This window comes from Felis catus, chromosome B2, assembly GCF_018350175.1.
Source record: "Felis catus isolate Fca126 chromosome B2, F.catus_Fca126_mat1.0, whole genome shotgun sequence".
NCBI lineage: Eukaryota > Metazoa > Chordata > Mammalia > Carnivora > Felidae > Felis > Felis catus.
Window position 1 is genome coordinate 43,290,726 of NC_058372.1, and position 25,233 is coordinate 43,315,958.

The following is a 25,233-nucleotide window of genomic DNA, read 5'->3' on the forward strand; positions in this document are numbered from 1 at the left end:
TATGGTATGCATGACTTTCCTCTTTCCTAGTTGCCTGGTGACCTTTCCAGCCCATTTTCACCTTTTGCAACAGAGTGTAGACAAAATGATCAGAATAGGAATCTCACGTTGAATGAAATATTTAACCTGCAAGGCTAACTCAGGAGAGGGGCAGGTCCGTGTGATGTAGTGGATGGTCCAGTGGAGCATTTTGGTGATTAATCATCGATGGGCGCCTGGGGCTTCAAAGGCAGAGTTGGTATGCATTGTACTATGTACTGTTAATAGTGACAGCAATACCTTACAAATATTACCTGTTTAGAAAGTGCTTTGGTTCCATATTTTCATTTTAATATGTGCAGAAATATTCCAGGAAGGAAGAATCGTATGTCACTACGACCATGTAAGACCATCAGATTTTTTTCCCTAGGGCTTTGTTTGCTTTGAATAAAGACTTGCCTTTTCACTGTTTCTAAACAGTTGGTGGTAGCAGTCTTCAAAAGACAGCTATCACAGAAGAGTCCATCTTGTGAAGCCATTTAGGAGTAAGAAACTTAGGGCCAGGTTTCTGAAACTCTCAGAGTTAAAATCGGTGATGCAGGAAGATTAAATCTGACAAGGTGGTTTTAGGTGGAGGGGAGGGGAGGGTGCAGGGGAGAGGGTTGAGAAGAATAGTGAATAGTCTTGGAGCCGTCATCAAGGTGAATGATGGGAAGGGAAAATGACTTTGGTTGAGCATTGCTGAGGAGCCGGCTAAGGACACAGATAACTGGAAGAGCCCACGAGCATAATTTTGTGTGTCTCTTGCATGGGTTGCAGTTTGGGAACAGGGGTGGGCTCTGGTGGATCACCGGGAGAATGACAGTTTCTCCCAGGACTTGGTAGGACTTGATACAAGTCAGGGAAACAAGGAAGATGTTGAGCCACTTACCAATGTGGAGGAATGTCCTGGAGGTTGGTAGGTCATGGCAAAGATGGAAGAACTTCTGAAGAGGAGTTAGCTTGTCTGGTGACCTTGGAGAATGAGCCAAGTGGAAAGGTTAGGAGGAAAGATCCAGGCAAGTCTGAGTTTCAGTTCAGGAGGGAAGTAGGAGTGTTTTAAGGAAAGGTCGAGGGTAGATGAGAGCTGTTGGCCGCTCCTTCAACCATTCCTCATAATGGCAGCTGGAGGCTCTATCTGATGCCGCCTTGAGAAAACACAGCCCTCTAGCTAGGTATGACCGGCGAAGTAGGGGTTTTCTGGTACTTTGTTAATGCATTCCAAGACTGTGTTAACTTTTTGTCATCCTGTCCCACTGTGGCCTGCAGTCCAAGAAGAGCTCTGATCTTAGGGCAGGCTTCCCCCATCCTGTCTTGGAGTTGACCCAAGGGCAGCACTGTACTTTCTTATTCGGTTTCATTATGTTGCTTCCATCTCCTCCTTCCATCCTGTTAGGGTTATTTTATAGTTCTCATGCTTCACCCAGTATGTTGGCTGTTCCTCACAACGTGGTCTCATCTTGCAGCTTAGATAGGTTGTTTCTAATTCTTTAAGACTTTAGGGAACATGCTGGACGTAACTAGGATCAGAACGCCCTTGAACCTGGCACCATGCACCTCTTTCAAAGCTGACCATGATTCACCTCGATTCATCCCCGCTTCCACTTTCTGGTAGGCCTCGTAGCTGGCTATAAATCACATTAGAGATAAGGTAGTTAGTTACCTTGCTGAGGTCAAGATGCACAACGGGCGGATGCTTTTTCTTCTAGTCTGTTGCTGAAGTAATCCTAGGAAGCAGGTTTTTAGTGAACCCATTCTGCTTTCTGATTGTCACGGTGGAGCTCAAGTGTGACAAGCCCGTGGTACACAGGCTGTGGAAGGTGGCTTAGAGTTTTCAGTGGGCTTGCAAGCAAGTGGTCACCAACAGAGGCTCCAAAAAACTAGTTGACATTGAGATTTTACCAATAGCAATGCTGTTCGCAGAATAAGGTAAATGGAGTAAGCAAATGGAAAACTACTAGATGTTGTGCAGTAAAGGCATTACCTTCAAGCAATTTAATAAGTATCACGGGGTGGGGGGTGGGGGGGGGAAGGAATGCCAGCAAGCAAAGCTAAGATTAGTAGCGAGTGGAGTTATGGGGAGCCAGACTTTACTTTTACTATGACTTTGTAGCCCTGATCTGTCAAATAGAAACCCTTTGCCTACTGTTCTCCACAGTTCTTGCAATACCGTGGGGTATGATTCATCTTGGAGCAGAACCTTGAATTCACTTAAAGCACAAGTCTCTCTCCTCTGTCTTCTTACCTCTCCTGAGCCTTAATTTTCTCTTAAGCATGTTTGTTGTGTTCATTCTATTTGAAGATCATTCTTGATAGGGAAGAGTAAATCAGAATAGTGTTGGGTAATTTTCCTTTTTTATCATCACTAAAAATTACGCCCTTTGTTCTCAAACTTTGGTGCATATTGGCATCACCTGGGGAGCCTGTTAAAACTGCAGATGCCTGCTGGGGCACCTGGGTGGCTCGGTCAGTTGAGCGTCCGACTTCAGTTCAGGTCATGATCTCGTAGTTCGTGAGTTCAAGCCCCACACTGGGCTCTGCAGAGCCAGCTTCTGATCCTCTTACTCAGTTTCTCTCTGCCCTTCTCCTTGCTCGTGCTCTCTCGAGGATAAATAAAACATTAAAAAAAAAAGTACAGATGCCTGGGTTTTACCGCTGAACCAGAATGTATGAGGTGAAGACTGCCTGAATCTTAGCTGCAAGGCCACGGGCTCTCCTGCTCACCTGGAGCTGAGGCACCTCGGGAGCCTCATCCCCGTGGTCAGATGATGTGTGTGGGCAGCTAAGTGCCTCAGGCTGCTTCCTGGTTTTCCCAAGTGCAGCTCCTGGACTCCACCCTTCTGTCCATTTCAGCTGCTGTTTTCCCTGTACACCCTTCCCTGTGTGCCGAGCCCTAGGCTGGACTTGTGCCCTGTTTCTATTATGATGCTGTCGGAGGGAGATGTTAAAAAATGCATATCTGATTATGTCACCCCATGCTTGAAACACCTCCGTGACCTTCCACTGCACTTAGGATAAAGCTGGAAACCTCTAGTGTGGCCCGGCAGGTTCTGCCTGGCCTGACTCCTCCCTGTGCTCCTCTCCCACTATTTTGAACCTTTTGTCAGTAATCCACCCACACTGGCTCTCTCAACTCCTCAAGAATCCATACTGCCTCCATCCCAGGAACTTGATATACACTGTTCGCTTTGCCTAAAGCTTTCTTAACCTCACCTACTCATCTACTGGTTTTGCTGGCCATTGAGTTCTTGACTTAATTATCACATCACATCACATCGTCAGAGAAGCCTTGACCCCCAGGTGTGACTACAGCCCCCCACTGTGTGTCGTTATGGTGCCAAGAAATGTCCTTTCTAGTACTTATCACAGTTACATGATTAGTTGATTAATGTCAGTCTCCCCTACCAGATTGTAAACTCTGTGAAGTTAGAGATTAGGTCTGTCTTTATCTCACTATTAATATCTCTAGTGCCTAGCACAGTACCAGGGTAGGCTACTCAGAACATATGTTTTGAATGAATGGATGGTTGGATGGATGGGTGAATGAATGACCAGGAGATAATTCTTAGGACAGTGGATATCATCATCTACCTGACAACAGGAATCGCCAGGCCTGGGGACCTGTGATACCCTCACCGCTATATCTGACCCCCTGGATGTGGATATCAGCCTGATTAGACCTGAACTGACTGCACCCACTTCAGTGTGATAATTTGAACTAAAGGTCACTTCCCCTGGCCAGCACCACATCCCAGTTATATCTCAAGTTCTGGTTCTGTTTGTATCTTATTCCCTTCCCTCTGCCGGCTTTAACATTGAGGTCCAGGAGATGCCAATTCTGAGGCCAGATGAGGGGTGACATATGGTACAGACTCTTGATTCATCTAGTAGGTTGTTTTTTCTAAATAAGAAAATCACCCTCGTTTTTTTAATAAGATGGTCATGAGTCTCAATCATGCAAAAGCTGTTGATACTTTTAAGGCACTTACTCATTACCTTGTCTTCATTTAACTTCCTTCTGTTGTTGTTGTTGTTGTTGTTTTTAACCTTTTGTTACGGGATATGACCTCTTAGACTCTACATAGCATTTCTCATTCTCTTCCCTGCTGTCGTCTCCTAAGAGTTACTAAGTTCCTCTTCTCCCATTGTTTGCTTTGTGACGTAACTTGTCATGCCTGGCGTACCTTGCGTCGCATCCAGTTTTATCCAAGCAGCGTGCTGCTTTTTTTCTCCTCAAATTTCAGTTGAAAGCCCTGTGAATCAGTTGGGTTGGTCTTCTGCCAAATGAACCTGGCAGCCATCTTGGTCCGTTTGAGAAAGCCCTGGGTTGGGGGTGGGGAGAAGAGGGGGAGTCAGAATCCTGCTCTTGGTGCCTTCCGTGCTGAGATGAGCCATGATGCTCCGTGACGGGAGATGCTGTCGGTGTCAGCCATCAGCTACCTTCAGCCCAAGTCGGCTCAACACACCTTCAGTAATTTCAGTTACAACTGCTGTCTTCCAGAAAGGAGTGGGGGTAGGGAGCCCACTTTTCTGAGTAGTTAGAATTATAGCATTTCGCAGCGGGAAAGCATCTTAGAGATAACACATCCGTTCTCATCTCATCTTCCAGGTGCAGTGAGACTCGGGAGAAGGTAAATTAGTGGTACACAGCTGCACACCTGTTGCCAAAGCCACCAGTCCAGGGCTCTTCCTGTGCTTGGAGGAGCCTGTTTGGCTTAGGAACCGTGTGTCCTATTAGTCAAGAGAAACAGAAGTGAGTGGGAGAGCTCGTTCTAAAAATCCAGTCTAGCTAAAAAGGTTATGAGAGAAGACACAGAATTTAAACATTTACTATTTAGTGTAAACTGTTTTGAAATGGGAATTAACGTACATGTGGCTGTGCGTGTATTTGTGTTATGAATGATAGTGATATGGCAGAAATAGTTTAGGATAGGAAACTGTAAATCTGCCTCTCTCTGTTGGGATTATGGACTTTATTCGACCCTGGTAGCAATTGAGAGGTATAATTTTAAACTAGTAAACTCTACACACAGTTCATTTTAAGTACTCCAGCTTTCTTAAGAAATATTTGATGTTTATACAGACTAAGTAATGATTTGAGTAATGAGTAGGGAAAAAATGGGTGGGGCCCTCTAACTGTACCCTGCCCCCCCACCACCCTGCCCCGCCCCAGTACAGCAGGTGCTCACTCTAGACACACCGAGCTTTGGCAGAAACCATCAGCCCTTGTCGGGTCACATTACACAGAAGCCTGCTGGCACCAGAGACAGGAAGAAGCCTTTTGTGTGCTGGTTCAGGCTTCGCCCCTGCTAACTGGTTTCCTCCTCTCTCTGCGTGAAGTTCAACACCGCGTCCATGGTGTGCCTTGTCGTGAGTGATTCTTAGGAAAGCAGGCCCTTCTTCACACCCACATATGTTTAACCAAAGTGTTTACAAAAGGAGGCCTGCTAAGAGCAACCACTGAGTCTCCATGCTTAGCTCTCACTGGGCTTTCAAGCGGCCCTGTGCCCACTCTGCTCCCCCCGCAACTCAAACTTATTCAAACTTAAGAAAAGACACTGATGTATTTTCCTAGAGTCAGTTCATTTTCCTATGGTGCCTTTTCCCTAACTATCTGCCTTCCTCTTCCTCTCTTTTTGTGACCCCAAGTGTATGGAGCTTAATTATGCAGACATGTAATTAGCTTTTCAGGCATTTGAAAGTGTGGATGCTCTTAGAGCCACGACTCTTTGTATATCATTTTAGGAGATGAATGGCCACTCCTTCCTTTTCCCCATCCCTGTGACTGAACTTCGTAAGCTGTGGTCCAGCTCAAAGAAGAGAGCTTGCTTTCCTTGTATCCATAGGTTTAAATAAACGGTTGTCTCCATTTTTGCCTGGTGCTGAGACACCTTGAGACATGGGAACCGCTCTTCCCCACTTAGCACGTGGGGGCATCTCCTGGGTACTTGCCTTGTGTACTTTGTGTCTTGGGGGTTTATAGCACTGATCCCCAAGAAGCCCAAGCAGAAGGATCACCACCCTGGAAAGAGAGCTTATGAAATCTACTCTGACGTTGATGCTTCATGGTTCATTTCTATCTTTAGAGTGTTTTTTAAAGACACAAGTACATGATTTGAACATTTTAAAAAATTTTTTTAATGTTTATTTTTGAGAGAGAGAGACAGAGACAGAGAGAGAGACAGAGCACGAGCGGGAGAGGAGCAGAGAGAGAGGGAGACATAGAATCCGAAACAGGCTCCAGGCTCTGAGCTGTCAGCACAGAGCCCGACGCGGGGCTCGAACTCACAGACCGTGAGATCATGACCTGAGCCAAAGCTGGATGCTCAACCGAATGAGCCACCCAGGTGATAATTTGCTGGTTCGCCAAAACAGCATGCAAAAACTCCTTTCCCCCCACCCCTCAAAAGCCCTGTTAAGATGGCAGTAATGACCACTTGTACTTTGCAGTTGGGAAAGGGACAGGTAAATAAGAACCTTGCCTGTGACCTAGTGAGTTGGGAGAGAAACTGGAAAGTGTACACAGAATTCTGGGCTTCTGGTGTCTTTTAAAAAACATAAGCCATATGGGGCAACCCCACACAGTGTTGGTAGTAGTCGTGTGTGTGACAGACCATGCCTCAGAACCAATGCTGATGGATTCTTTCTGTAAAACCTGAACTCTTAGTAGCTAGAATTGATCTGTTCTTGCAAAGGAGACCCTGATTTCTTCTGGAAGGGTCCAGTTAACAGATCCAAGGTGTCTGTGAAATAGCCTGACCTTATATGCCTGGTGGTAGTTCTTGGTATGCTTGCACAGTTACATCGGGGGCCCACTTTCTCACTGGCTTCATGCAGGCTGTGGGAGCTCTCTGTGCCCTAGGCCCTCTCTCATTTAGTCATCTTGATTTGCCACTTCCTGCCTGTGAGTAGGGCAGGCCCATCATAGAGGGAGGACCTGATTTTCTCTCTCAAGTTTATCTTACATGTCAAACTTGACCCCAGCTGCCCTTCAAAACCCCCCCTTTTTTTTTTTTAATTTTTTTTCAACGTTTATTTATTTTTGGGACAGAGAGAGACAGAGCATGAACAGGGGAGGGGCAGAGAGAGAGGGAGACACAGAATCGGAAGCAGGCTCCAGGCCCTGAGCCATCAGCCCAGAGCCTGATGTGGGGCTGGAACTCACAGACCGCGAGATTGTGACCTGGCTGAAGTCGGACGCTTAACCGACTGCACCACCCAGGTGCCCCAAAACTCCCCTTTGTAGGTGAGAACAGAGACGTTTGGGAAGAAATAGGGGCACAGCCCTATGTAAACCCTCCTCTGATATTTAGGATTTCAGATTTCCCAAGCACTAATGAGTATGCGTGCATGAAAAAAAAAAAAAGCAACACCAGGGTTTTGTTATTAAATGGTCGTATCTATATAAAAACATATGTCACTCCTTTGAATTTCTATAATGTAGTCATGAAAATAATATTGATACTGTTTCTGAGAAATATATAAAATAGTGAAGTGTAGTGTTAAAAACATCACAAAATATTTATATTTCTTTTTTAATGTTTATTCATCTTTGAGAGACAGAGAGAGACAGAGCATGAGCAGGGAAGGGGCAGAGAGAGGGAGACACAGAATCTGAAGCAGGCTCCAGGCTCTGAGCTGTCAGCACAGAGCCCGACGCGGGGCTTGAACTCACGAACTGAGAGATCATGACCTGAGCCGAAGTTGGATGCTCAACCAACTGAGCCACCCAAGCGCCCCAAAACATCACAAAGTATTTAAAGCTCAACAGCAGTTTTCATTTCTTTCAAAAAATTTCTGAAAAAGGAAGTTCAGTTGTCCTCTGAAAGCTTGTGGGTGGTTCTAGGTAATCAGGTCACTCAGGATGTAATATCAAGACTATCATCAGCGCTTCTATCGTCTGAGACACAAAGATCAAGAATATTCTTATTTATGTAGGAAAGGAGAGTAGGGCATGGTACTTACCTCTGTGCTTCTACAGAGTCAAAAAACAAACCATCCAATACAACTCTGGATGGGGTGAGCGAAGGAGGGGTCAGACCAGCCCTGTGGGGCCTGAGGTCTGGGTGAAGGTGGTTTCTTGTTTGTTTTTTTTTTAAGTTTATTTATTTTGACAGAGAGGGAGTGAGTAGGGGAAGGGCAGAGAGAGAGAGAGAGAGAGAGAGAGAGAATCCCAAGCAGGCTCTGCACTGTCAGCACAGAGCCCAGTGCTGGGCTCAATCCCATGAGCTGTGAGACCATGACCTGAGCTGAAATCAAGAGTCGGACGCTCAACCTACTGAGCCACCCAGGAGCGCCAGTATCTTGTTCGTTAATGGCTAATTAGTAGCTTTGTCTCAGCGAGGCCCTGCGCTCTTCCCTGGTAACAACCTTCAGATTGACTGGTGATGCCTGAAAACATCTGTCACCTGCTCTGACTCACCCAAGTGAAGAGCGAGTCCCAGAAGTCTCAGGTTTCTTCGGGAAGTAGAGTTCCGAAACCATTTATAAGATCAGGTTAAGATGACTTTCCTCTACTGTAAGCATTAATAATTGTCCAAAACAAAGCAAATAAGCTATAATCATATATTTATGATAGGATTATGTTTTCTTGGTGATTGGGCATTTAGGAAGTCAAGGTAGTTTGTAGCCTTTTTGCACTAAAGGTTTGAAAAAAGTTAAGGGGTATGGCATTAAAAAATACACTAAAACAGGTTAGGATTTTTTGGTCTGGGAGAAACCAAGACTAAGAAAGAATGTGATTAAAGGTTAAATGTTTGGAAAGGATATTGGCATGACCAACATGGATATATTCTCCAAATACTGGACTTCAAAACTATAGAAGCTTCCTAAGAATTGTCCTCCACTAGAATAAGAGATTATGAGCTGGAAACATAAATACACAGTGAAGATTCAGTCAAGGTAGAGGTTTTAACAGTGTTGAACGTTTGTTGGGTTCTTTCCATGTGCTCACTCTTTACTACTTTGTCTTGATAACAACTGTAGAAGGAAGATGTACTTATTTATCTCCATTATACAGACTAGGAAACTTGAAGATTGGATCAGTTAAGATCACACAGGCCAGAAATGGTGGAGCTGGGATTGATGATATCATTCACGGGGTGTTAGAGAAGGCCTGGGATATTTTGGAGACCATTACTTCTTTTTTTTTTTTTTTAAAGAGACTGCTGTCCACTTTTCAAATTATCATTATTATTAAAGTTTATTTATTGGAGAGAGAGAGCATGTGGGGGAGGGGCAGAGAGCCACCCAGGCACTCCTTTTAAGACTATTTATATTAAATACAGTGACCCCACATGGTAGTTCTTTTATTTTTTCTGTAGTAACTCTCTCTCCTTAAGTAGGTCATTATCATAGACTCTGAGGACAGTGACCTTGAAAGAAATCGGCTGGACTCTGCAATGTGCCCTCTGAGACAAAAAAACCAAAGAGAGACCTCACTTGTTAAGGATAGTGAGACGTTATTTTTGCTAATCTTGGGTATCTTCAGGAAGGATCTCCACTAAAAGCCAAACTGTCCTTTAATGGACTGTTCTAGTATAAGTTTTGGAAGTCAGGGACTTTATGTAAAAATTAAAACCTCACTGATACAACTTCTTGTATAGCCTGATGGGAAGTTAAAGAATGACTAATTACTAATTCATTATAAGATTTCATTGTTCACTCATGCCACCCTGGGAGGTTCATATAATGTTTGTTTACTGAGCACTTACTGTGTTCCGGGCATCACAATGAATTGTGTTGAGTCTGACTTTGGAAAACTTCAAGAACAACGCTAGACAGCCCAACCACCCTGGGTAGTTTAGAGTCAGATTTTTAATTTTTTTGAATGATAGTGATGATTTGCCACTCACTGTATACTATTTAATCCTTACAACAACTCTGGGATAGTATTATCATACCCATTTTACAGGTGAAGAGATTAAAGCTTAGTAACATTAAGAAACATGCCTCTTGTCATGCAGCAGGGCCTTGACCATGTGAGCTCCTCAAGAGAAGAGTCCTAATTTTAATATAGCAAAAATTGAGAGGTATCAAATGCTTTTAGTTATATTATCTCATTTAAGTTTATAACAAAAATGATAGTAGTTCCTATCATACTCATTTTACAGAAAGCAGTAATCACTCCTCTGTTTATTACGCACTTAATGCATACCAAGACTGCCAGATAACTCATCACATCAAGGCACGTTGGTGAAAGGCTCATAGCAAACCTAATGAGCATCGTTATTCGCATTTTACAAATGAGCTATTGAGGTCCGAGAGAAGTGGCTTGCTCAGCCAGGTAGGGGGCTTGTCTACCCAGCCAGTGCATATGACCATTTTGCTACATTCACTGGCATGTTATGCTCCCTCATTTCCAGATGAGGAAACTGAGGTTCAGAGAGTTCGCTAACACCGCTGAGGTCATGCGGCTTATAGAAAGCAGAACTGGGGCTCCAGCTCCTATCCTTGCATTAGAAACCCCACTTATTCCCCCTGTGCTCGGCTGCCCCTCTGCACAAGAACTGAAAGGCTGCATCTTGTATCCAAATTAAGTTCCCTAAGGCTTCTGTGATATGTTTAAACATAAATAGTTTCAGTCATTCTTTACATTTCTTTGTATTTTTCCCCATTTTTAGGCAGGGAGTCCTATCCTACTGCTGACAGCATGTTGCAGTAGAGGGATGGGCATACAGGTTAACCTACTTACTCTGGGAGTCATCTGGTAAAGACAGATTAGGACCCCAGTCCAAATCAGAGTCCTGTGTGCCCAGCTCATTTATCTGTGTGATTCTTGTCCTTTTTGTCTGTAGAAAATGTGGCTTCAGAGAAGGCCTTGCCATTATGAGATTGCTTTCTGGTGCTGTAAGGAATGCATCTTTTTCCATCTGAAGGTCATTTACCTTTTTCTGAAATGCATTAATTACATTAATGGTTAAAGCGAGGAAGTATGTCAGTATCAGATATATAACAAGGACCACTCACTCTGATTTGAAATGTTGCCAATCTATACAGTCTCAGCCTTGAACCTGTTAAAGCACAAAAGTTCATTACTTTAATGATCAAGTCCCCTTTAGATTTCTGAAGGAAAAGTTTATGTTAACCATTTACGGTACTATACTTTTTTTCAAATTGCAAACTCAGGTAAAAGTTCCCTAAAATGGAATTGGATGAAATTTTTCTATCTGTTGATGTAGTAAGCATCAGATGAATATCCAGATGTATTTAATTATTTTGACTCAGTATGTCCTATTTAGACAGCCTTTAAATAAGTTGTTTCTGAATTGAACAAATAAACAAGAAATAGCTGAAACTGACAGGCTTTAATTGTATGGAAGAGCTGAGAGGCTCTAAAAGAGGGATCATTTCAGAAATACCCATGTCTTGTTATACTCCTTTTTATTTTTAGAGATAAGCCTGAATTGACTATTCAAACCTATTAATAGTTTTAAAAAATTAAGTTTTTGGGGGTTCCTGGGTGGCTCAGTCAGTTAAGCGTCCGACGCTCGGTTTCAGCTTAGGTTATGATCTTGTGGTTTCATGAGTTCGAGCCCCACATCCCTCTCTGTGCTGACATAGAGCCTGCTTGAGATTCTCTCCCCCCGCCCCTCTCTCTTTCCCCTGCTCATGCTGTCTCTGTCTCTCTCAAAATAAATAAATAAACTTAAAAAAATTGAGCTTTCATTGTCAGAAGCTGAGAGGTGATATGGGAATAATTTCAAGCCTAATCCAGATGTATTAATGTCAGTTCAGATGTGTCTTAACCGTGGGACTATTCTTGTGTCACCAAGAGGTTTTTTAGAAGAAGGCAAGAATCAGAACTGAGTGTCTCCTTGTGCTACTCCTCTCTCCATGGTTTTCTCATGTAGTTGTCACATCCCTGTGATTCAGAGATTATTACTCCCTCACCCTCTTTTACAGATGAGGAAAGTGAGGCTCAGAGTTGCTGAGTAATTAACCGAAGATCACACAGCTAGAAAATGGAAGTCTCAGAACTTGAACCTGGATCTGCACATTCCAAAGTCCACAGACATTCTAATATACAATGTTGTCTTGTGAACAGGTGTATTAGAATTTTTAAATTGGTGTGTTAGAATTTTTAATATTAGAAAAAAAATTTACAATTAGTAAAAAAAAAAATGTTAAGAGAAATTTGCTTCTGATTGTTCGATTAGCCCTCCAGTAAGAATGAAACGGGTTGAAATATACATGGGAAATATACAACACATTTACCTTTTTTTCTTGTGTAGACTGAAACTCTTTTGATAAATCTACTTGGCTTGTACTTGGTACTTGAGCTTGTACCTCCAAGAAACCCCATAGAAATACATAAAAACATACTGATAATGCTTAGCAGTTAACCCTAACAAGTGGCCACCCATTTTTACTATTACAGTGACTAGGTAACACTAGGCTGTATTCCAAACATGTGACATCTTCTAAACAGATTCCAATAGGATTAAAGACATCTCCCTGCTCCTCTGTTTTGGATCATTTTTTTTTTTTTATGGTCAGAAACTCATATGCTTAACATCAAAACTGGATGGTGATGAAGTGTTTCAGTTCTTAATGGCAGGTGACTTAGAAATTAAGTTTGTCTCTTTCTTAAAGGTTATTTTCTAGGGTAGCTTTAGCATGAGAATCATATAACTAACTGGCTCCCCTTCTTTGTGTTCTTTTTACATGCTGCTCCCTCCTTTCTCATCTCTACCCCTTACCTCTAACCCCCCTGCTAGAGAGTGCTATCCCTTGACCTGCCTGGAAAGAAAGTGAAGTCATGGAATCATGCATTTATAAACCAAAATGCATGTCTGAAAGATAGCAGCTGGATGTGCAGCAGGGAAAAGTACAGTCTACCTGTTCTTTAACTAAGTTGATTGTTCCAAAGAATTTCTAACTTAAAAGAAAATTAGGAGTGATATGCGTTCATTGAAGTAACATGAGTAAATACAGAAAATAAATCAAGGAGAATTCAACTTTGTAAAGATAACTGGAGCAGATTGTTTTTTTAAATGGCTGGTAGAGGGGCGACTGGGTGGCTTAGTCAGTTAAGCGTCTGACTCTTGATTTCGGCTCAGGTCATGATCTCACGGGTTTGTGAGTTCAAGCCCTATGGAGTTGGAGCCCCGAGTTGGGCTCCACGCTGACAGCTTGAAGCCTGCTCGGGATTCTCTCTCTCCCTCTCTCTCTGCCCCTCCCTGGCTCACGCACGCACTCTCTCTCTCTCAAAATAAATGAGTAAATTCCAAAAGTAAATAAATAAATGGGGGTTAGACTTTCCAAATAGAAATACTTATATGAGGGAGAAATAGTCTTTATGCACGATCCGTGTTGTTGTGCTGGAGCTTGGAGGTCTCGAAAGTTTGGTGCCATACAGGGCCTGAAAGGGTAGGATCATAGGAAATGAATACTCCTTACAGATGCTTGCTTTTCTCTTACTTTCTCCTTTCTCAGTTTGGGGTTGCATGTTCTAAGTCCACAGTTGGCTGGTACACTAAAGATTTTTCTTCTTTTTCCTAGACCCCAGGCAGGCCCAGTCTTCCCCGCCGTGGTCCTATGACCAGTCTTACCCCTCCTACCTGAGCCAGATGACGTCCCCATCCATACACTCCACCACCCCGCTGTCTTCCACACGGGGCACGGGGCTTCCTGCCATCACCGACGTGCCCAGGCGCATTTCAGGTAAAGACCACACTTTAAGTGAAAACCCCCTCCTGTGCAGGGGTGGGGCTGGGGTCGTAGAATGGGCCAAGGCTCACAGGAACTCTCTCTCGGAGGCGTGGGGGCAAGGGTATGACAGCGGCAGACCGGGTCTTCTGAATTATAGGGCAATCACGTACTTGAACATTTTAAATTGAGAGACTAAAAATCCACCAGAGATGGCATAATTTTCTTAATTATGGCTATTTAATGCCACCCAGTTTTAGTCCTGCCGAATCGTATCCCCTTTGGTGGGCACTGTCTCAACTGGGGCCTTCTCCTGAGGGTCTTATGCCAGGCCTTCCTCTGCTTGTGTTCCTTTCTTTTCTTAACATCTGCCTGTAAACCAGATTATAGACTGATGGCACAGCCTTCCATTTCTAGAGCCTCTTAAACCCCAGAAGTCCAGGCCGGCTGGTTCTGAGAGTGAGCACCAGCAAACTTAAGATCCTTCTCAGAAGCTAGTCATTTGAAGTGAGGTGAGGCCTGGAAGAGTCTTTTAAAAGGCCGAGTTGGCCTCTGAGCAGCCAATTCCAGACTGAGGTAGCCTCTCCACGAACCATCCAGCACACTGTGGTCGCTCTCAACATGGCGTCCCCAGTGCTCACACACCCATTATTCCAGAGGCACCACCAAAATCTGTGGCTCCTGGTGGACGTGCGTGTGGCAAACGAGCTGGCCTCCTCTCTCTGTCGTGGAGAGAATTCCTCGTGGAGAGCCAGAAAGTGTACACAGACTTCACGTGGGCAAGTAGAGAAAAGCTAAAGGCTCTTGGCCAAGCCTCTGAGTCCTGTGAATAGGGAAAAGATCTCTCGGTACAGCCCTGACACCAGGCCAGAGCCCTGCCCCCGTAAATAAAGAAGCAACCCCACTGAGGCACATGCAGTTGGCCCCTCTATGTGTCAGACGCTCTTCTCAGCGTTCGGGCTCCATGCACCTGTTTAACTCCTGGCCAGGTTAATGCCTTTCTTTCTTTCTCTTTGTGTTTCTGTCTCTGTTTCTCTCCCTCTCTTCATTTTCTGCAAAGCTCGAAGCCGCTACTCACTCCGCTGAGTTGCATCACTGACAAGCTGAAGCTCCACCAGCAGGCTTGCAGGTTTTGATTAGTTCAGACTCCTTTCTTTCTTTCCACTTGGGAGGAGGGAAGGCTTTGTTTCTCAAGCGAATGGCAGGAAAGGGCTCTCTGGTCCTAGTGCCCTTCACATTTTCTACAGCAGATGGACTCCCGCAGGGGTGAGTAGGGAAAGAAGAGGGGTGGAGGGAGAACCACAAAACCCTTTGGAAAACCATGTTCCCACTTTTCATTATGACTGCTATTATTATTTTTATGAATCACATGGTATTTATTGGGGAATTGTGCAGAGTATAGAATTTTAGTTATCATTTCCCTTGACAGGAATGACTCCCTCCTTTAGGCAAACATCAATTAAAGACATGGGAAAGGATGAGTAAGGCACAGTGGGGAGAATGAGGGCTGATGTGGGATCAAAGGCAGTGTTGGATGGTGTCGAATTAGTTCTGGTCATTCCTTCTGTATTTTATATTGGACCTGTTTTGTTTTACATGGGGCCAAAATGACACTTTGCCAGGACAGATTTGTGCAAACTTGCTTCTGTTTAGGGTCCTCTGGGGTTTCCATCTGTCCAACCCTCTGTGGCTGAAGCAGACTTTGTTATTTGTCCCCTGGCAGTACCTAGAGGAAAAAAACCTCAGGGAGTGATTACTGCTTTAGAGACGTTCATCTACAGCACCTTCATACCCAGGTGTATTCACATAAAATTCAGTAGGAAAACCATTGAAAGCAACACTGAAACAATGCTGCATACGTGGGCAGTCATGATCGTCTATCATTTACATGTGTAATCTAGAATAGCTAGATTACTTTGAGTCAACTTACTGATAATTATTTAAAACACTTCCATAAACTAATAACAACACGACTCTTCCCATTTCATAGACGAGGCAGTAGGAGCAGAAACTGGTTACGTATCCAGTCATATACTGGTCTGAGGCCAAGGGTAGGAATGAGCCTCTGCTCTAAACTAGTTTAAAACTGAGTTTAGTCCAGATTTTTCCTCCTGCCCCAGACATTTCTGTGAGTTGTTACTGGCAAAGTGACATGGTGCCAGGGTGGGAGGTTCTGTGTAAACATTCAAGGGAGGAGAGCAGAAAATCCCTCTTGTCAGCATATTGGGAAACAGGAAGAAAGAACTAGATATGGACTGTCAGGGAACTGGAGGAGCCCTGATTTGATTTACCTGACCTTGCTCTTGAGTGTTGGGCTGTGCCAGCATCCCAGAGTGCAGCTTGGTGGGCTTGGGGACCAAGTCAGCTGGAACAAGTGCCCTTTTCACTTCCCTGGGGACCAGTCCTAGGTCCTAGGGACCTGCCTGGAATGGAGCCCGTCTCATAGGGTCCAAGGTGCCAAGTTGCATAGTTTCTGTCTTTATTATTCCCCCCCCCCATATCTAAAGCGGTCCCTAAGGTCCAGGATGCTATCTTCGTAGCATAGACAGCTAAAATATTAACCTTCATTTCCATCTCCAAGCAGTCGTGTGTGTTTCCTCTTTGAGATGTTTTCCGGAACAGTTCAGATTTTTATGTAGAGAACTGTTCTCATCTCCCTATCTGAAGGGGATAAAGAAATAGTCTCAGATGATCTGGGGTGAGAACAAAGTCCTTACTTATACAGTAGGATTGGAGGTTTAGACCCAGGTTTGAATCCCAGCTCATGCACATATTAGGCAAATTTCTTACTTCTCTGAAATGTAGCTTAATTATTTGTAAAATAAGGATATAATATTAATGTCCTAGGGCTGCCATGAGGATTAAATGAGGTGCTTTATGTAAAGTGCGAGCAGCATGCCTCACACATGCTAGTTGCTCAATAGATTGTAGCTGATCATTATGAAGCTACAATGGCTTTGTAAAAATTGCTTATCTGTATAGAATTTGCAGGCAAGCGCTAGCTTAAATGAGTCAAGTAGGTAAAAATCTAAACTCTTTAACGAGGATTATTTGCTTTGCAAAATGGATCCACCACAGACCATGTTTAAAACAAAACCTCTTGAAATACTTAAGTATTTAAGTGAGTTAATACTGAGATGTAATTCATAGAGCACTGAACCTAATGCCTAGCACACAGAAGTACTCAATGTTTGCTATAGCTATTACTGTATAGATTTAGAATGAATATTTGTAGAGCTAAAAGCAGTTGTGAGCCATTCACAAAAGGCCAATCATGCACTAAGAGAAAATAACTATTCTAATATCGGAGAATGGAATGATCATGTTCTTTTCCAAGGAATCGTAGGAATAAAAGCAACTAGAAAGATCTTTCAGAAAGAACTGTTCCTAAAGAAATTCCATTTCATCCTACAAGACCATTCCAAAGAAAGATCCTCATTTAATATACTTAAAGATCGTTAGAGAATCCAATTTTACAACTTCTTTTTTTGGTATCCTTCCTTCTGAGTAATTTTTCAAGTGTAGCTACATTTATACTAGAACTTAATGAATTCCAGTGATGACAGTGATGCTATATCGCATTTCCCCTGCAGTCACCCTCATGGAAGCCAAATATAAATAAAAATACAATGGTGAAGGCTTGTTACCCACACTCCTTACAACCTGCAAGTGAAGATGCAAAGCCAGATGTCTTGAAGTTCATAGGCACAATACAAAGATTCAGGAGATACTTCCTTAACCTGGAGTAGCCTTCAATATTATAACAAAAACAATAGCAGCAGTCATAGGTTTTTGACCAAACAATAAGTTATTGTCCTGTAATTGACTAATAGGGCTTACCTTATTGTAATGAGCTTAGTTCATATTCAAGTGAATTATAAAAATCAAATGCTGCTTATCAGCAACCAGTCTGGAGACATTACAGTGTGAGAGAAACCCTCTAGGGGTTGATTCCCCTCCCTTCCCATGCTTCTTCTCACACAACAATCTGTGTTTAAGTAGCGTCCTTCACCCCTGAGGGATTTCGTACATTATCTCATTTCATCTTGTGTGATCCTAAAAGAATATTCACTATACAGAAAATTCACTCCGATTCTATCAAAGAGTCAAGTATGGCAAGACAAGGACAAGTAAGCCTGATGATAACCCAGACCATTGTCTTTATCATTGCAAGAATTTTCTTACCCATGGCATTTGTGATGTTCAAAACATTTGTGAGGCTTGGCACAAAGATTGTCATTGCTTTTCTGCAGGTTATCACGAAATACCATGTAAATAAATAATTACACAGTTTTCAAAATGTATTTTAGGTAATTATTCTACTAGGAAAAGAAACACGACCGTTTATTGAGTCTGATTCTTGGACTTGTGGGTCAGAGTATGAGCTGTTGTTAGTGTCCTGAAGAGATGACGACTCCTCCCCTGTCCCATCCACCTGAGTAAAGTAGCTTCGATTAACCCGAGTCTGTACCACTCTTTGGCATACACGAAGTGGAAAAGGTTAATACAAGCATTTTTCTATGATCTTGGTCTCTGTGCCCATGGACCTCTCTGACGCTTTTGGGAGATCTCTTAAGACAGTTAAGGTACATGAATTAGAGATGCAGGGAAGGGCCATACGTGTTTTCTGCCTCAGTTACTCTGGGAGAGGCCAGTGCAGATTGTATGGATTTTTTATCTCCATTCATAGGATTTTTTTTTTTTTACATAAGACAGAGTTAGAAACTGTAATCTTTTTGAGGGTTACATATTTTTGTGTGTGTGTTTTTTTCATCAAATGGTCTTGAATTTCTTTTTTCAAAATATTTAAATATCAAAAAATTCCACTTAATCAACTGCACAAGACTATTAAGGATGTCTCTGTTTTTATGACTCTCAGTCGCTAAACTATAATATTTCCAAAGGTCAGCAGAATAGGCGTTAGTCTAATAAATAAAGCTACTAAAAATTATTTTATTACTACCACAAAATCTAGACATTGCCAGTGGAAAAACCCCATTTTATCATTCAAGGTCTGTTGGGAGGGTGGTTTCATGTAATTTCAAACCCGGCAGTGTTTGATGCAGTTCGTTTTTAAATGTCCCTTATAACCGAGTTTCTGTCAAGTCCCCTGAGTCCGGTGTTGAAACCAGAGGCTTCAGTAATGTGCCAAGTATACGTGGACATTTATTTTCTCGGGACCACTCTTAACTCACAGGAGGGAGTGACGCCTTAAGAGAGGTTAAAAGGAAAACTCCAGCAATTAATACTAATAAAGCAGAAAGTTAAGGCGACTATAATAAAACACTAGAACATCTACTTTTTACTACAGAACCGTTCCTTTATTAAGAGCCACCTGTTTGGTAGACACACATCTGCCACAGCAGCCACGGGCAAGTAATTAAGTTTAATAAGAGCCACTCTTATTTTGAAGAAGTTCTCTGTTTAAAGCCACAGAGGGGGAAGTTATTAAATTTAATAGACCCTAAACAAAGGCAAGCCCTGTGTTACCGGTGGAATGTTGGTCAGTATTCTCTGTTAATTCGACCGTGATTGGTTGGGTTATTTTTGCAGTCTGTAAGTTGAAATTCACCTTGCTTTCTCGCAAGACGGGCTGTCTTCCGACACGAGCCGATGATGTCTTTATCTGATCACCGTGGGCCCAGGTTCAGGGCAGACCTGGACCTCAGTTGACGACGGGTTCTGAGTTACTGGTGCTGGGGACCGAAGAAGTGGTTTCCATTCTGACTAGATGAGTGGGGGAGTTGGCCCGGCCCACAGAACTGACCGAACTTGGTTATATGATATTTACTGTTAAATTGTAGGTAGACAGAGGTACCAAAGCTCAGAATGAAACTTGCGTGCGTGGCTTGACTCCGATTTTATACGCGGTTCTTGATAGCTGTTTTCCCGAGGGTCTGTTCTCGATACATGTACCCCCACCCACACGTGAGGAAAAGCTTTAGTGACGAAGGGACTCATAAGGGACTCATGGGTGTGCAGGGATGGCAAAGACATGGCTACAGATTCTATTGAAAGGTTTGCTACAATCCCTTTCTTTTGTAGAAGAAAACTTGGGAGCTTGAACCTCACTTCACCAAAAGTACTGGAGGTAATTTTTTAGTGACACGGTGGCTTCTGTGGTTCAGTGGGATCCGAGAAGAGGGTGGAGGCAGTTTAACTGAGGAAGCCAGACTTTTAGTTTCATTGTCACTGAAGATTCTTCGTGTTATTCTCAGATATGTCCGTCAGTGAATTCATTGTGCCTCTGTCGGCCCCCGTGAACAAATTGTCCGTCCGCACATCTCAGAATTTTCTGCAAGGAGTGAGTTAATGTCTGCCCAGGGATTTGTTGTTCTTAGGACTTCTAGCAAAGAAAGCTTGCCTTACCTGATAACTGCCGGTGGAGAAACGAAGTTGTGTCCTTAGCTTCCAAACAGTAGAAACGTACTATTTTTATTTTGATCTCTCTCTATACGTGTTTTAGAATGGATACTTTATTTTTTTAGAGCAGTTTTAGATTTACTGAAAAATTAAGCATAAAGTAGAGCGGGGATATATCCACCGCCACCCCCCCAACCGCCATTTTGTCTTATTAGTCACATCTTGCATTTGTGTGGTGCATTTGTTACAACTGATACACCAATATCGATATGTTATTTTTAACTGAAGTGCATAGTTTATGTTATGTTAACTCTCAGCATTGTGCACTTCTGTGGGTTTTTTTTTTTTTTTTTTTTTCAAAAACACAATGTCATGTATGCAGCACTATAGGGTCATTCAGAATAGTTTCATTGCCCTAAAAATCCCCTGGGCTCTACCTGTCTATCCCTACCTACCTGCTCCCATGGCCCCTGGAAGTCATCTTTTTCCTGTCTCTCTAGTTTTGCCTTTTCCAGAATGTCGTATAATTGGAATCATGCAATCTGTAGCCTGACTTTCAGACTGGCTTCTTTCGCTTACTTAACCATGTGCCTTTAAGGCCCCTCCATATCTTGTCATGACCCGATAAGTCACTTCTTTTCACCACTGGATACTGTTCTATTGTGAGGACATTGTTGTACTTTTTAAAACCTCAAAGCCACTCTCGCAGCACCTGGAATACCCCCATCCCAATTTGTTTTGTCACTGACTTCGTCAGTGAGATTTCTTTTTTTAGAAAGCATTTCATCCATTCCTTCCTGGGGAAACACGATTATGGTTGTCCATACCTTTGGTCCATTTTTTTTTTTTTAATTAAGATTTTTCTTTAGTTTTATCCATAGACAGCTTACCAAACATTTACATTTAGGTGATGATTCTTAACAATTCAAGAACGGGAGAGACCCAACTAAAAAAAAAAACAAAACAACCCATTTTTCTGGCTACTTCACTGCCTCCCCAGATATTCAGCTCTGCCTAGGTAAAGGATGCTCCTTTTTTCTAAGAATGCCTGGCATTCCTTAAGCAAGCTGCACTGTTTCCCACTCCACACTAGCCCTTTTCTCCACCAAGGCCCCGCCCATCTTTGTCAGCCACCTCTTTCCTAGAAGGAATCCCTTCCCCAACCATCACTTTCCTCCAAGTTTATTACTCTCCCTACACCCGTCCATTTCTCATCTCCCTGCTGTGGACACACCTCTAATGTGTGCCCCCCTTCCTTTAGCACGATGATCTGCGTCCATGCCTTTCCCCTTCTAGAGGAGGTAAGCGTCTCACTGTCAAGGACCGTGACTGTGTTGTACATATTCTTGAACTCTTATAACCCGGCACAGTTTTGGGCACATAGTATGTGCTCAGTAAATCTTCAATGAGACAAATAGTAGTGGGAAAGAAGAGAGAAAACTACAGGAAGATAGGCATGTAGAAGAAATAAGGATAGAAGAAAGGGAAAAAGAAGAAAGATTTTGTTCACCTGGAACAACAAAGAAAGGGTGAAACAAGAGGGACTTTTATTGCTGATAAGGACAGGAAATAGCACAGTATGAGTGTGCATAAGCAGTATATATTTTTATCTCCAAGCCTTTCTGCAATGTGTTTCATATTTAGAACACATAGCAAGACTGCATCTGTTTCCAGAACTTGCCGCTAACAGTTGGTAATAATGCCAAAACATACTTTCGTTCCAGCTTGAAACCAAATGATCAAGTAGAATTTTTGATTTCTAATTTAGAGTCTGACATTCATTCTAGCCATCATGCAATAAAGTGTCAAAGTCTTTCCTGAGAAAATAATAGAAATTCTATTAGCTAAGCTGTAAATTGAAGCTCAAAGCAAAAGATCCAGTTTTGTGACAGCGTTTCTCACAAAGTCTTACCTTTCTCCAGACCGACCTTCGTTCTCCCCCATCCTCCCCGCTCTTTAAGCCCTTGCTGTGTGATAGGGTTTCATGTCACCTCACTGTCCTGGTCAGTGGTCTCTGGGCACGCCAGAGTTTGTCAGCGTCCCTCTTTATGCCTGGTGCCCAGAACCAAACTCCCTTATTGTGGCCTCTGTCAGCCTCAGCAGAGGTGGCCTCGGTGCTTTGGTGACCACGTTACATTATTCTCTCGTGTTTGCCATTTTTTTGTCAAACTGCGTTGCTCCCATTGTTTTCCTTTCACGGTTGTTTTGGTTTGTTGTTTGTTGTTTTTTTGTCGTTGTTTGTTTTGTTTTTCAGATCCAAGTCTGATCATATATAGTTACTCCTGTTCGGTTTTATCTTACTTCATTCTTACCTTATTCACGTCTTAACTTGATTCTTACTTCATTCCTGCCTGGGATGACCTTTTGGGGTTTTGATAACCTCACCCAATATACAACAGATAGCCTCTTGCATTCCCTCCAGCCTGGGATGTCTTTCTTCAGTTTATATCAGTCATTTCAAGTCTGCTCAGCAGACACTTGGTACATAATTATCGTGTGCTTAGGCAGGCAACACACAGAAGCAACACTGAAGACATCATCCGTGCTTAGGAGATGACGTAATACACATACGACCCAGTTACATTGTGACGCCAGCTCCGCTAGATGCCAGAATGTGCAAAAATGCTCGGGAGTTTAGTGACAGGCCATCATCTCTTTTGCCCTATCGCATGAGCAACTTAAGTCCTCTCCTTAGGAAATTAAAAAAAAAAAAAATAATTCCATTCTGCTAGATTCTACTTTCACTCTGAATCACTTCAACAATTACATTTTCAGCTGGAGAAAGAAAATTCCACTCGTTGGCATGTGTGGTTTCATAACATTTCTTAAGATATGGCAAGAATATATAAAAAATCTCATCTTGGGGCGCCTGGGTGGCTCAGTCGGTTGAGCGGCCGACTTCGGCTCGGGTCATGATTTCGCGGTCTGTGAGTTCGAGCCCCGCGTCGGGCTCTGTGCTGACAGCTCAGAGCCTGGAGCCTGTTTCACATTCTGTGTCTCCCTCTCTCTGACCTTCCCCCATTCATGCTCTGTCTCTCTCTGTCTCAAAAATAAATAAACGTTTAAAAAAAGAAAAGCTGTCTTTAAAAAAAAAAAAAAGAAAAAGAAAAAAAAAATCTCGTCTTTTCCTGGCTAGAGTGGAAGTTCCCTTAGGCCGAGGACCTGGCCTGCGAATCCTTTGCTACCTGTCTGTGAGTCCTAGGCTTGTGGTCTGCCTGTATGGGGAGTACTTGCTCATGGCCGAAGGGTCTGTCCAATAGTGCTCCCTGCTTTCGGGTTGCTTACACCATAACTGTTGTTAGGAATTGCTAATAGGTCTAGAAGTGGGATTGGCAGGAGACTAATGACAATTGCCATTTTTTTTTAATTTATTTTTTTAATTTACATCCAAGTTAGTTAGCATATAGTGCAACCATGATTTCAGGAGTAGATTCCTTAATGCCCCTTACCCATTTAACCCATCCTCCCCCCGCCCCCACCACAACCCCTCCAGGAACCCTCTGTTTGTTCTCCATATTTAAGAGTCTGTTATGTTTTGGCCCTGACAACTGCCATTTCTTAATTTCATATTTCGTATGCACAAACACGGTCCTAGCATGTGTTTATATTATAGAATTTTTACTGTCTCTTATTGTATTTACTTGTTAAATTTATTGAGAGAGAGAGAGAGAGAGAGAGAATGGAGGAAGGGCAGAGAGAGGGAGAGAGAGAGAATCCCAGTCAGGCTCCACACTATGGGTGTGGAGCCTGACGTGGGGCACCGTGTCCCAAACTGTGAGATCGTGACCTGAGCCGAAACCTGAGTCAGATGCTTAACCAACTGAGCCCCCCAGGCACCCCTACTATCTCTTTTAAAGTGAAGCAACACTGTTAGTCTCACGCTGTAACATAACATATACGTATGTATTCACCTGTTCACTACATTGAGAATGAATATACATGTAAATTTTCTTGGCAGGTCTAGTATTTGGGTTGTTAGTTAATATTAGCCAAACTACCGCTTTAACTTCTCTCAGGAAAAACAGGCCCCACTGAAACCGCACCCCCCCCCCCCCCCCCCCCCCCCCGCCCATGACCTACTATTATTTTGTTACTTCAGTCAGTGTTGATTTCTCAGGAAATCTGCATTGACCACTGCTGGTGGAAAGGGGAAAGAGACGCTGCATGATTATTTTAAGTTTGGTTTTATATTTATTAATATGTAGAAATAGTTACGAGGGGAAACTTAGAAAGGTATCATTGAAAGAGGTGACTAAACAAGTAAAAAGTTGACATATAATTAAAAAACCTATAGGAATCATTCCTAGTGACCCATGGGGGAAAGAAAAAACACGTATAGGATAAAATACAAATGACAGCACTTTATTTATTTATGTCTTTATTTATTTATGTATTTATTTATTTGTTTATTTTATTTATTTATTTTCAAATGACAGCACTCTGAGTTATTCACAGTCCTTTTTAGACAACATTTTATTTTGAACAGTTCAAAGTCCTTTTCAGTCTCCCTTTTTCTTGGTTTTCTTAAAAAATGAGTAGGCACGGGGCGCCTGGGTGGCGCAGTCGGTTAAGCGTCCGACTTCGGCCAGGTCACAATCTCGCGGTCCGTGAGTTCGAGCCCCGCGTCAGGCTCTGGGCTGATGGCTCAGAGCCTGGAGCCTGTTTCCGATTCTGTTGTCTCCCTCTCTCTCTGCCCCTTGCCCGTTCATGCTCTGTCTCTCTCTGTCCCAAAAATAAATAAACGTTGAAAAAAAAAATTAAAAATTATAAAAAAAAATGAGTAGGCAGGATATATTATTCAATTGGGTCAGAATTGGTTCGAGGTAAATCTCGGATCCCATTTGACGGTACTACCGTCTAATTTTTTTTTTTTTTTTTTTTTACGTGACTCTCACGAAATTCATGAATCTCCAATCCATGACAGTCACGTCAATAAAATTCTGCTTAGGTACCAGTGTCCCTGAATATCTCAAAGGATTTCTTATGCAGGAAGGTGTCATCTTTTCCAGAGGGACTTTGGCCTTGAGTGATAAACTTAGAAATGCAGTCAGACATGGTAGACTGGAACAAGACTGACGTTTCTATATCCAGAGTTCACTGCTCTCTCTCTGATCAAAATGGACACTGTTCCAGCTCCCTGTTGTAATTCGTGATAATGCCATAGTTAATGGAATAATAATAACAAATATAATAATAGTTATA

The 25,233-nt window shown here is 42.8% G+C and overlaps 1 protein-coding gene across 14 annotated transcripts in view; it reads left to right on the forward strand.

The window, feature by feature from the left end:
• Window positions 1-25,233, forward strand: part of RUNX2 (RUNX family transcription factor 2) — a 330,028-nt gene that overhangs the window by 173,804 nt on the left and 130,991 nt on the right. For 10 of the 14 annotated variants that reach the window (XM_045058569.1, XM_045058566.1, XM_023254034.2 and 7 more), the window contains one exon: window positions 13,522-13,683. The exons of 2 other annotated variants lie outside the window; for them this stretch is intronic. In XM_045058569.1, the coding sequence (XP_044914504.1) occupies window positions 13,522-13,683 (162 nt within the window). Of the gene's footprint in view, window positions 1-13,521; window positions 13,684-14,728; window positions 14,798-25,233 lie in introns of all 14 variants that reach the window. 2 more of the 14 variants (XM_023254036.2, XR_002742288.2) reach the window with 1 other exon arrangement.